The sequence below is a fragment of the Tenrec ecaudatus genome, chromosome 16, assembly GCF_050624435.1.
Source record: "Tenrec ecaudatus isolate mTenEca1 chromosome 16, mTenEca1.hap1, whole genome shotgun sequence".
Lineage (NCBI taxonomy): Eukaryota > Metazoa > Chordata > Mammalia > Afrosoricida > Tenrecidae > Tenrec > Tenrec ecaudatus.
The window spans coordinates 74,692,511-74,706,192 of record NC_134545.1 but is presented as its reverse complement, the minus strand read 5'-3'; the positions used below and the strand labels follow the sequence as shown (position 1 = coordinate 74,706,192).

At 44.0% G+C, this 13,682-nt stretch overlaps 1 protein-coding gene across 1 annotated transcript in view; it reads left to right on the top strand.

Moving 5' to 3' along the window:
• PANK1 (pantothenate kinase 1) overlaps positions 1 to 11,854 on the top strand; it is a 62,816-nt gene extending 50,962 nt beyond the window's left edge. Inside the window, 3 exon segments of the mRNA XM_075534141.1 lie at positions 56 to 179; positions 5,482 to 5,607; positions 10,419 to 11,854. Of these exon segments, the coding sequence (XP_075390256.1) occupies positions 56 to 179; positions 5,482 to 5,607; positions 10,419 to 10,478 (310 nt within the window). The 3' untranslated portion in view covers positions 10,479 to 11,854.
• Positions 11,855 to 13,682: the final 1,828 nt, after the last annotated feature.

Genomic DNA, 13,682 nt, shown 5'->3' with positions numbered 1-13,682 from the left:
AGCATGGGCCTGCTTGAGGGCGATTTGAACATTCTCGCTAATATTTCCAACATAGCTTTGGCAACATGATGAGTAAAGAAAAGCGAGAGTCCATCAGCAAGGAAGACCTCGCCCGAGCCACTTTGGTCACCATCACCAACAACATTGGCTCCATTGCTCGGATGTGTGCGTTGAATGAGGTAAGGCTCCAAGCCAAGGAAAGACGTGTGCCATTCATTGTATCCACCATTTCCGGCAGTGCAATAGCTGTTGTCTCTTACAAAACTGCGCATCTCTGGGAGGCCTGCACATTTCTGTAGTGTCATATTAGAGACCCTTGGGGGAGGTGGGGTGGGCGGGAAGTAAATGTTGTATGTTTAAGCAGGCACAGGATAACAAAGACCAAGACATCCAAGCGTGGAAAGGTAAAAATAGATGACTCAAGCATAAAAGCAAGTCTCTGTGGAACCTTGCAAACAGTTTGCAGATAAAACGTGGTTCCTGCCAGGCTTGCCCATTTCAATACAAAACATCCCCCGCCCCCACTCCAAAACACGAACACACAAACACCGCACACAGTGGGAAAATTCACTTGTTTGACTTGGGATAGTCGATATTCTCTCTGCTTTCAGCTTCTTTACAGTGTTGCCTTGTGGCATGGAGTTCAAGCAGCATTGTACAGGGCTATCAAAGCAGGGAGAGCTTGCTACATCCAGGCAAAAGAAGGGTGGAACTGTCACAGACAAAGCGAGTTTTGAGCCACTGCAAAATTCCCTTGGGGTGCGGGGGGAATAGAACCCTTTTGTGAAATGCAAGGTGTATAAGGAAGAGGTGCTTTTTGTTGTTGTTGAGGCTTACTAGGTAAGAAAGGGGCTGGGACAGGGAGCAAGTAATGGGTAACACAACCAGAGTAGAATCGGTAATAGAGGCTTCTCCCCCACCCTGCCCTATAAAATAATTTTGAAAGAAACTGACACAGTAGAGGGCTCAAATCATTAGCATGCAACTTGATAAATTTTCACATATATGGCCACCACTCAGACGGACAGGCACCACTAGAGTACCCTGTGTCCCCTCCCAGTTGAGCAGCAGAGGAGTGTTAAGGGAGGCTTGAGACGCCCGGCCCTTGAGTGCTAGTCCTGCCTTTGAGTCCCAGATGTGCAAAGGAGGACACCTGTGTTTACAGCATTGAGTGGAGTCGATTGTTAGCCAGTGGATCCGCCTATGCGTTTTTTGAGACTTGAAAGTCCCCATTGCAGATGGAGTTTCAATGCAAGTGTGCCATTCAGATGGAAGAGTGTACCCCAGACTTGGGACTTGCCAAGGCCACTTTTGTCATGGGACTCACAGTAACAGAGGTTTTATTTCTTGACCTTAACTTTTAATGTCAAACTTTTTCATGCTCATTTAACTAAATAAGCCCTTAGAATTCATGTGTGTGTACTGGCTGTACCCATGGGCTCTCAAAGGTCATTTAGATAGTAACATCCACCACCCCACAGGGCAATAGGTGCCCTTTCCCCTGCTTTCAACAGAGCTGGCTTCAGCCTTGCCCACGTGGCTTCAATGAGACAGCAGGTCTTTTCACAGGGATTGAAATCACTGTGAGAAGGTCAACTGACTTCTCACTTTTGACCTCAATTTCACTCCAACTTATTGTTGGCATTTAGCAAAAGTATTAGCAGGCTACACTGATTGGCTATGGGGGTTTTAGATGTTTCTGTGGAGTTGATTGAATGAAAATCCCTGGAGTGCTCTGGGGGCAGAGGCTCTACTCCAGATTGGAATGCCCAGTGCACGCTTCCTGTGGGCACACCAATGAGAGCAGTAGCTCAAGTTCAGTCGTCACTCTTGCTCTCCGGAATCACTGATTCAGCCATGAGGTGGGCGGACACCACATTGTCCACCTGCCCAGTAACAAAATGCTGTGAAATGTTCTTCATCGGTTTTAGATTTTTTTGTTTTGTGTTTTACTACAGTATTATGATGCAAATACCCAGTGCTGAGTTCTAAAGGCAACAGAAGTTTATATGGGGAAGTGAGTCACTTATTTCCACCCCTGCCCTCACTAGAAACAGGCAGCATTGACAGGTTTTTAACTTATCCTAAATTAGATGCATTATCAGATGTACAAGCACTCACATCTGTACATATACCTCTGCTACTATGTATGAATAGATAAGTTCACATGTACCTATTTATGCTTATATATGCCATTGAGTCCGTTATGACTCTTAGCAACCCTAAAGGACAGGGAAGACCTGCCCTGTGGGTTTCCGAAACCAAAACCACGTTACACGAGGAAAAAGCCGAGTCTTCCCAAGTAGCTGCTGGTGGTTCCAAACTGCTGATCTTGCAGTTGTCGGCCCAATAAATAACCACTAGGCCACCAGGGATCCTTATTTATATTTACATATATGCATGCAGGTAGGTATTTACATACATACCTGCATTTATGTGTAAAGAGGCCCTGGTGATGTAGTCAGGTACATCTTGGCCTGCTAAATGCAAGGTCAGCAACTGAAACCTACCAACCAGCTCCTCAGGAGGAAGTTGAGGCTACCTGCTCCCATAGATTTACAGCCTCAGAAACCCGAGGGAGCAGTTCTACTCTTGGCTATAGGATCACTGTGAGTCAAAATGGACTGGGCGGCAGTCGGTTCAGGAAGGTGCATATAAACTGATTTCCCTACCAAAGATGGCAAGCTGTACTATAGATTCATTTTTAATAAGGTTTATTAAGATGTAATTTTGCTAACATAATTCGTTCTCTGTATAAGTACTCTGGTGATTAGAACCTTTCATTATAAAAGTTGCTAAAGTATATTAAGTGGAGAGAATGGTACAAAGAACTTGCATGTATCCATCAACCCTGATTGCACCGTTTCCCAGAGTTGCACCTCAGATTTGCCTGTTTCCATAGCCTTCCTCCCTCTGCCCTCTCCTTTTCCTCCTCTTTGGCCGACGGGTTAGAAAGGAGATCCCGGACGTTGTACAGTCTGCTCTACATATTGCAGTATGCACCTCTGGAAAGGCTGCTTGTTTACACACTAGCCCATCTTGAGAGTGTCCAGAGCAGTACATTTAGAATGGCTTAATCTTTTATACTATGTAGTATTCTATTGTGTCGATAAGCTGCTTGACTTACCCGAACCCTGTTTAGGGTTTTCTGGTCTTTTGCTATTATTTATAATTAATAAACACATTTTACATACATAGGCATCTTTTTTTTGCACACATGTGAATATAACCATAGGATAAATTCCTAGGAGGGAAATTGCTGAGTCAAAAAGATGTCAACTGTAAAAAAAAATCCTATAAAATCTCCACTGGTGTACAGATTTACATTCCCATTAGCAGTGTGTCTCCCAAATGTCTCCACAGAAGATTAGCAGACATCTTGTTACTTTTCCATCTAATAGATGAAAAATGATAGGCTATATGGTTTAAACTTGTGTTTTTCATAGTTTAAGCAAAATTCAACTTTTTCCTGTGCTTAATCACCTTTAGTCCTCGTGTGTGTGTGTGTGTGTGTGTGTGTATGTGTGTGTGTGTGTGTGTCTGTACACGTACTATCAATGCTGTTCAGTTATTTTTCTGTTGGATCGCTGGTCTTTTTGTTCTTATTGATTTGAAGAAGCTCATTTTTAACCAGAGCCTATTATTAACTCATGTAATATGCATTGAAATTATTTTCTTTTTATCGCTTTCCACATGGATTTGCATGTGGTGATGTTTTCCCTAGAATACATGTTTGATTTTTAAATATATTAGTCTTTTAAACCCTATTCCACATAGTATGCTTTTTCTGTTAATATCATTAAAAAATTAATTCTCCCATGTTTGCCTCTAGTATCTTTTCCTTAAAATAAATAAGTATATCTACACCTTTGGGCCACCTGGCATTTACTTGAAGTCAAGAGCACTGCTAGCTTTTGAGCCAGGCCGTAGTTTGACAGTGTTATCTGTGCGCTGCCCTGTCTGCTCAAAGCAGCCACCCTGCAGTATTCACGGTCACTTCTGTCCGTCTGTCTATCAAAGTGATGTGGGACTGGGTCCCCTTGTTCGGGGAGAAAGATCAAAACACAGCATTTTAACCAAAATTCTTCTTTAATCTGAGTTCCATATTTTGAGTGTTGCTTGCCACCACTTTGGGAGGTTTGTAGCTACGTCTGGTTTTTGTGTTGTTGTTTTTTTTTAGGTGCGGGGGGCTTGGTGTAAAATTACTAAATTAAAATCACCATTACCCCTCCACCCGTGAAAAATCTCACTGTGATGAACAGTCCGAATGCTCCTTGGAAGAGCGGATGGTGAGACTGTCTCACGTCCTTTGGACACGTCACAAAGAAAGGCCACTCCCTGAAGAAGGACATGTTTGATAAAGCAGTCCATGAGAAGGAAGGAAAACCTCAGCTAGATGGATAGACACGGTGTCTACAAAAATGGGCTCAAGCTTAGCAACAATGGTGGGGGTGGCAGAAGCCCCGTCTGTTTAATTCTGTTGCACACAGGGTCACTATGCGGTGACTCGGTAGCAGCTAACAATGACAGTAACAACGGACTGATAAACATGAGACAGTTAAAAGCTGCTGTTCCCAGACCCTGATTTTTCTTGAAAGGCTGAGCAGAAAATAACGCTAGCGTCAAAGACACTCTTCTTCCCTTTGATGTGAGTGGCCATAGCAACCGGCATTTGCAGTGTGAGCAGCCTCTGTGCGCCAGACCGCAGGGTGAGCTCAGTTTTAAACTGCAGGCACATCTGGGAATGAGTGGTGCCAGGAACACACCAGAGCTCGCAGCTGACAGGATTTGCAATGCATCTGCATGGTCAGGATAGGAGAGGGATGTGCATAAATGTGTGTGTTCAAGGTGCAAATATATACCTGTGCCTTGACATATATACATACAGCTGTTACCATAGCTGGACCGGTGTCATGACCGAACAGAATATTCCACCATGTAGTATGAGGGTCGAAACAGGTTTGTTTGATTTTTTTTTTTATTACCAGTGTTTGCCAGAGTAACCCCTGAGCTAGCTCATTAGATGAATAAACTATAACATGGCCAGGTGGCATAGTGGGCCCATCTTATTAGGATGGATCTGAGGTGGGTGTAGTAGTTGTATATAGTTGGAAGTTTGAGGGATTTGTGAAATGAATTAGCAGATTTAGCTAAACTCCCAGTATATTTTGTATGGCTACAGTGAGAGTTGGTTTCATGTTAAGACTTGAGGTTACCTAACACAGGACCTGCAGGCAGGCCCAGTATCATTGTCTGCCTCGCCCAGCAAAACTCTCCCTAGCGTGTTCTTAACAATGTGCACTCTAAAGGTTGCTTCACTTCATCCCGGAGGTGCTGAAACAGTTCCCTTAGAAAATGAGCCTCTAATAAAATGATTAAAAGAAAATGAGGCTGTCGGAGTACTGTGCCAGACAAAAATCGAGTCTTTATTAAATGCTATTTTGATTCCATGGTTCCATTGTTTTTCTTTCTGTCTTTCAGAAAATTGACAGAGTTGTGTTTGTTGGGAATTTTCTCAGAATTAATATGGTCTCCATGAAGCTGCTAGCATATGCCATGGATTTTTGGTCCAAAGGACAGCTAAAAGCGCTCTTCTTGGAACATGAGGTAGGTTGCGGTTGCATGGCTTTTATTAGCCTGTCGTGGAGCCTAGGAGCCCATGTGGCGCTGGGGGCCCCACTCTGAACGGCTAACCACAAGCTCCGTGGTTAGCAGTTTGAACACACCAGCCACTCCTCGGGAGAAAGGTGAGGTCATCTACTCTCTTAAAGCTGTGCAGTCTCAGAAACCCCAAAGGGGCAGTTCTGTCATAGGGCCCTCGTGAGTGGGAACTGACTCAATAGCCGTGAATTTGTTGTTGCTTTTTATGGAGCATAATTTGGGTTGTCTGAACTTTGAGTTGATGGTCTTAATGTGAAAACTGGTCAAACGGATGCCGTTTACACTTTGCATTTCTGCAAAAAAATCTAAAACAGAAGCCCTTTTCAGATTCATTTGTTGTTAAGCCATTAAAAATGGCAGTCATTAAAAATATCTGCCTTTCTTTCATCCATTTGATTTTTAATTTAAGTGTGTAATTATACATTCACTGTATATGTCTTCTGATGAAGGCCCAAAGCTCTTTTCAAGCATGGATTCTGCTGACTGTAATTCAGTAGCTGTCAGCATCACAAGCATTATGCACATGTGTCAGGGGAAGCCAGCCCCTAACACATCGTTACGGGGCCGGTAGGCACAATTGTACAGCGATAATAAGTAAGGATTATAGTAAAGTTATAGAGAGCATGAGAGATAGAAGAGAAGTATTGAAATGAATGAAGTCAGACACGATTCATAGTAGCATGCTTACCTCAGCCCCGCTCGATGGTCCACGTGAAGGGAGAGAGAGATTTAATGCTAGCCCAGGCGTTTTATCTTCTCTGGGGACATGCAAGCCCCCTAATTACAGGTGAGGACATACGTCACAGAAAGGGGTTGTGTTATAGGTAATACAGTAATGAGAGGGGGTGGTCTAGGGACATACACACAATAGGAAGAGGAGGGATTGGGGATATACATGTGACAAGATGGGCGGATCCTAGATTTAGGATGTTAGCTTATCCTTGACCTGTTCTCTGGGTCTCCATAGGAACCATTATCAGTAGGGTGTAAACCCCAACTACAGGAACAAACTAGATGATTGCTGGCATCCATTGTCCTTAACAGCAGGGAGCGCGCCCACCCTCCCGCAGTCTGGCAACTGACCACCCTCAGGGAGGATACCTGTGAGCATCTGACCCCCTCCCACACACATTCTTTGATTTCTAGTTTCCTTAAATTGAATCAAGAAATGTTAAGAACCTTGTGAAGCAGTTTGGTTGCAGAATCCGGCTCCATTTTTCTCCCCCCCTTTTTTTTTTTTTAAATGCACATCATTCACACCAAAGTAGAGAGCACTGTTTGGTGACTGCCTTTTACGTTAACATTAAATTGTTATTCACCTCCCTGATACGATCACTGAAGGAAAATGGGTGCATAAACAAATGTGCTGAAGAAAGCTGATGGTGCCCGGCTATCAAAAGATATAGCGTCTGGGGTCTTAAAGGCTTGAAGGTAAACAAGCGGCCATCTAGCTCAGAAGCAACAAAGCCCACCTGAAAGAAGCACACCATCCTGTGCGATCATGAGGTGTCGAAAGGATCAGGTATCAGGCATCATCAGAACAAAAAATCATATCACTGTGAATGAGGGGGGAGTACAGTGTGGAAACCCAAAAGCCCATTTGTAGACAACTGGACATCCCCTTACAGAAGAGTCTCAGGGAGGAGACAAGCCAGTCAGGGTGCAAGGTAGCAATGATGAAACATACAACTTTCCTCTAGTTCCTAAATGACCCCCCCTTATCATGATCCCAATTCTACCTTACAAATCTGGCTAGACCAGAGGATGTTAAAAAATTAACTGTTAACAGAGTAAACACGGCTATGGCATTCTAATCGGCAAAATCCATGCTCAAAATAGCCCGTGGCACTACATCAAAAGATGTGTAGGGCCCCTGAGTGCTGCAGACAATTAAGATGCTCAGCTGCTAACTGAAAGGTGGACATTCCGAGTTCACCCAGAGGTGCTTCAGAAGAGAAACCTGGGAGAGCCACTTTAAAAAGCCACGTCGACGGCCCGTGGAGCACCATGCTGTTCCATCACATGGGCCACCAAGGCACCTGATTGACTGGTGAAGTGGCTAGGTATGTGGCATAAAATAAATAAATGAATTAATGAACTTATGTTATATGTATTTACTTGACTATCAAATCAAATGCCACTTTTCTCATTTCTAAATGGAATTATTCATTTAAAATGTCATTGTTGCATTTGTAAGTTGTTTACAGCTGACCATGCCCATATTTAAGGAACCCTGGTGGGGTCCTTGGTTACCAAATGGACTGCTCAGCCACAAGGTCAGCAGTTTGAACCCACCAGCCACTCCAGGGGAGAAGAATAATGCTTCCTCCTGCCGTAAAGATTTACAGCCTCTGAAACCCACGGCCAGTACTACTCTGTGCTTCTTGATCACTTTGAGTAGGAATCGCCTTGATGGCAGTGTGTGGTTTGGGTTGGGTGTGCCCATATTTTGTTTTAATAAAGTCTGTGAAATAAGGACTTACCATGCTGGGTGATGAAGGCGCTATGTTATAAATGACGATTTCACCCATTAGTCTGGTGGAAACCTCTTCGCTGTCGGTGTGAGAGAGCAATGGCTGTTTGTGTAAAGATTCAGGGGTGGGGCTGCAGCACTTCATTCCTCCGGCCCCCAGCTGGAGCAGCCCCTTCTTTATCTCCTTATTTGCATTTCCGTGTGATGACTGAACTTGTTGAGAAAAAGAAAGAGACCCTTCCCTTTAACTAGAATAAATGGGAAAGAGCTGCAAGCACTGGTCTCCACAGCTAGTGGTCGGGTATAGCAACAAAATACAGGACACCTGTTATCCCCACAGGTCCCTTACCCCAGCCGAATGCAGAAAGCAAGGCCTGGGAAGAGCCTGGGGCTAAAAGCCAGGAAAGTGAAAATGAGATTTCATATTCTGAGAAAGCTCGCCTCTTCGGGTAAAAATGTTATCACCTGTATCACTGTCCAATCCTGGGCCTTTTGGGAATATGCGTACGTTTGGTTTACTGCTATGTTTCTTTCACATTGCAGTTTGTATGGCCAGTAAACGTAGAATATTCTTAAAATCCCCTGGAAGTAGCCTCGGAAAATTTTCTATAGTCTAACTGCACTCTGGCTTAGGTAGCTAGAAGGATAAAGAACTACTGGAAGGAACTGTTCGTCCAGTAGCTTCTCATGGACAGGCACGGTCTTAGGAGTTGTCGGTCAGTCAACCAGAATTTGCGACCGTCTGCTATAGGAGCAGTCGAGTGGAACCGCCAAGAGCACAGCCTCCTGCTGACTAAGAAGCTGTAGGCAAAACTCGACCTCCCTGTCTCCATTTTAGGGTTTGTAACATGGAATCACAGTACCACGGGACTTCAAGCTAGTCATGGGAAAATGTGATTAAAAGATATTGGAACTTTTTGAAGCCCCTCCTCTTTGTCTCAGAGAGTTGCCATGACACTCAAACGAGCAAGTCCATGTAAAGCACCCAGGACAATTCCTGGCACACAACGAGGCTTCAGGATTGCTGGTGGTGCAGTGGGCAAGTGCGAGGCGGCTGGCCCGAGGATGGATGACGCAAGCCCACCGGCCCCTCCATGCGAGACAGTTGTGGCAACCTGCTTCCACAAAGTTGCAACCCGCTACCATCCAGTCGGTTCCGACTCACGGTGACCCAGGGTGGGCTTTCTGAACCGAACCACCGCCTTGAAGTCTCTTCGGACTCCTAGCCACCCTGTGCATCTCTGCGGGAACAATTAGCCTCCTCTTTCCTACGGAGCAGCTGTTGGGTTTGGCCTCAACCTTGAAGTGAGCAGCCCGACACTTAACCCCCAGGACCACCAAGGCTTCTCCATACAGATGACAGCGCTGACGACCCTCTGAGCCCAGGTTGACCTGACACCGGTGGATCGGCCTTGGTTTGGGTAGTGAGACCGCGAATGTCGGCAGTAGTGACGGGCTCTGCCATCTGGTGTCAGACATATTCCCACCCCCTTCCGGTGTGGCTGCTGGATATGACAAATGCCAGTGAGGGGGGCGGGGCAGGGGCGGGGGCTTCCCTGTCTCTTGGGAATCGGGTTCTCTAAGCAAAGGGCCTTTCATTTTCACACATAAGCAGGGGATGCGCCAGCTGATTTCAGTACCTTCCAAAGTCTCCAGAGAGAACGCTGGGAGTAGCTCTGAAGTGAGGCAGATGTGGGGTTGGGTTCTGGCATCAATTATGGGATCTTGGGACGGTATTTTACATTATTCGCGTCTTTTTCTCATCTGGGACATGGGGGTAGTGATAGGAATTTTACCATTTCCGAGATTCAAATGCAATCATAATAAACAATGCTCAGTACTTGTAGAGCACATGCCATGGACCAGACACTGTTCTAAGCACATAATAACTTATTCAGTTATTTAATTGAGTAGGTGTTCAATAAATGGTTGGTGGTATTAATAGTATTAATATTATTACAATTAATACCAGTATTCCTCCTCCATCCCTCATGGCAAAGAGTTCCGGTTTTACATTTCTTTTAAAACCAGACCGACCGCCCTGAAGTCTACTTACACTCGAGTGACCTTGTGTGGGGTTTCTGAGACCGTGAGTCTCTTCGAGAGCAGACGCCGCCATCTTTCTCCCAGGGAGCAGCTGGTGGACTTGAACCTCTGCCCCTGCAGTTTGCAGCCCAACACATAACCCACAATGCCAGCATGAGGCAAAGTCATTCCGAGTATGAAACCCAAAAGTATTTGCTAATGTCCAGAGACAGACAGAAGTTTTCCCATTGTTTTGTAGGGTTACTTTGGAGCTGTTGGGGCCCTGCTGGAACTGTTTAAAATGACTGCTGACCTGTAGAGAGGAGCGGCAGGGAAAGAGCGTCGTGAGAACTGAAACCTGCTGCTGGACAAGGTGGAAGCCACAATGCGGCTGGAAGCCAAGCCATTCTGGCAGTTCAACCTGCTGAACTTGTACATAGTTGAAAAATCCTTCTTGCTGATCTTCGACACTTACGTTTTGAGCTTATGATTCAAAATGGGGAGTACAAGATTTTTTTCTGTATACTGTATTTTTAAAAAAAGAAAGAAAGTTGTGCAGTGTGGCCAAACCTAACTAATTTTATGCATTAACTTTGTAATGTGTTGTATGATTGTTTTAAGAAGGACCTGAAATGTAAAAGCTGTTTTGTTATGTTAAATTTTTCTTCTGGGGTTTACTGATCAGTGTGGTAGTTTTAACTTCATTTAGTAATCACTCTAGGAGATTTTACCTTTACTTATATTTTTCATGATGTTTCATGATTTGCTGTTTGTTTCCAATGAAACTACAAATCTGGCATGTTTTACTGTGAACACTGTATTGGTTTGGTTCCCTCTTTTCTTTTTGGTCTCGTTTCCCTGTTTGAATGTCTTCTGAACAAAGAAGGTCCTTCCAGGCTACTTCTGTCCTGGGATGGTCTCCCTCACCCTCTAGAAACCCAAATGAAAGCCTTTCTCCAACATAATTGTCCCTATGACTCAAGGTGCTGACCAACTCAATACGAAGTTAATCACGAGATCTTTCAAAGCTCTCAGGAGTGCCCAAGGAAGACTCTGAATGTGTTGCTGAATTCACTGAGTCTGGCCAAAGTTGAAAATATGCAATTTTATAGTATCCCTTACGAATATGGCAGTGTTTTGTTGGACTTAATTTATGTTAGGCTATATTAAAGTGGCTGATGGACCGTCCTTCTCTGTACAGTGCAGAGAGCGGCAGTGAATCCTTGTGCAGGAGGTGATTGTTCATATCAAGAGACTGGGCGGTAGAAATCATGGATCAGGCTGTGAAGTAGACATAAGCAATTATTGGTGTACATGAGCTTGATAACAAAGTATCTTATAAATAATGTTAAAGGGTTTTTGTCTTATTTTTAATACTTTCTATCTAAATCTGCATTTTAATCCTTGTTTTGAGATTTTAAAAATACTGATCTTTAATCTTTTTGTTGAAGACATCATAGGGACTGGTGAGTAATTTTCTCATTCAACTGTCTCATTCAGATGAGGCTCTCATAAGAGCTAATGATACAGAACAGACTGGTTGGGGGTTGAGTGTATCGTTGACCGGGGTTTCTTACAGGGCAGCAGAGTTGTTCCGTGATGGGTCTTTTCTTTCTGCCTTCGAAGCATCGCCTCTGACTTTTCTTCTCGTCTTGAAGGTGATGCTTACTGAAATAAAGCCCACTTCTGTTGTGATGTTTTCAGTGTGTCTGTTATTTTCCTTTCTTCGTCCTCATTTCTCATGTCTACTGTGTGCCGTAGAAGGGATGTGTGTCATGTGTTGGTGCTCAACATTTCAGAGTTTGAGGCTTCCATACGAACATGCTTAAAGGTCCAGAGCACTGTGTCTTCAGTTGAAGCTGTAGCCCGATGCAGGGACTTTTCAAATAGCTTCATTGTTCTTATGTAACTAACCCCTTACGGCCAGAATGTTTTTGCTGTATTTGATCATTCTGAAGGAGAAGATTGTGTTTGCTGTGGCCATCACAAGCCAACTAACTAAGGTGTCCTTGCAAAAGATAAATGTAAACGTCTACACGTTCTCTATAATTAGTGCCTTTTTGATTAGTCTCTTCTGCCATCTCTAACCCTGTCGGGGAGGCGCAGACCTTGGGTGGTGGTTTGGCAAAAGAAATCAGGGCAAGTCAATAGGACTATATACACTGTTACTCTCTGAAATCACTTGATCTCTCACTAGAGGTACTTAAAACAATGTACCAATAGAAGTTAAAGGTCAGCTTCCTATAGAAGCTGGCTTTCTCCCCCCCCCCTTTTTTTTTTTTTGTTCTTCAAAGATGAACTTATAGGATATGAAATTTTATAGTCACTTGAATTAGCACCAAAAAAAACCTTCCTTTAAACTCAGGGTCACAAAAAAACTTACACAAGAGATTTGTATCTTGTGCTACGTAAAGTCAGGGTAGCGAGGAGATTCATGGCCTAACGTGAGAGGGTTTGGGTTTGGGTCCCAGCTGAGCCACTTACTAGCTGTGTAGCAAATTGCTAAGCCTTTCTCTAAACCCCCGTTTCTTCCTACTTAAAGGGAGGCGAGTCCTTTTTGCTGCCTTACTTACTGGACTTAGCACATGGGGTTGGTATGTAGTGAATGCCTCACATATGTTAGCTGTAAGGAGAAAAAATGGAGGTTTTTAACTTGTGTTTCATTGGGGAACCCATTGGAGCCATGTGAGTATCTCACTGATCGCCATTCAGCTGGTACCTTCATCTGGTTCTCCTCCAAGGTCCCCTGTCCACATACCCCTCCACAGCTCCCAAATCCCAGACCTGTCTTTGTCCTGATCACTTATTTGGCTGTAAAGCCTGATTTGAACTTTTACCTACTGCACATAGTAGGACTCTTTACATACTCTGTGACTAATAGATTCTGTTAGACTGCTCATACTATATTTAAATACAGATTACCACCCCAGGCCCTGCCAGGGATGTAAGTGGTGAGTAACTGCATTTTTAAACACCTCTAGTTCCAGGAGCTTCAAATAAACAGATTTTGGAACCATAATTACTTTCCTCCATTTATACAGTGTACATGGAGTCAGAGCATCTTTTTTAGAAAAACATCCCCTAAAAAGAAAGGAAAACGTTGTGATAGGTAATTCATGCCCATAGTCATTCAGCCATATAAAGAATTTTTTTTTTTGCCATATAAAGAATTTTAAGATGTTATGTTGTGCCAGGAAGGAGCCACAGAGACAAAGAATAGGATATAACCCTCGTAGCCCAGTGGGAGAAGACAGCTGGCTCAAACCAACACTTACCAATGCTGAAGCATCACAGGGGTCCTTCATTGGTTCCTTTGCTTAGTCACGTCTTGAGCAGCAAGCCAAAACCAAGGTTTCTGGGTTTCTTAGAGTTAGCTTTATAGAAACGACAGATACATGATCAAGCATACTATGCTAAGTCTTCATCACTACTACAGAATATGTCTGTGACTAGGCCACCAAGGGCCCTGTGGTCAGTGAGCTTATGTTCCAGGGAGGGAGCAAGGCTTCAAGTGTATCAATAA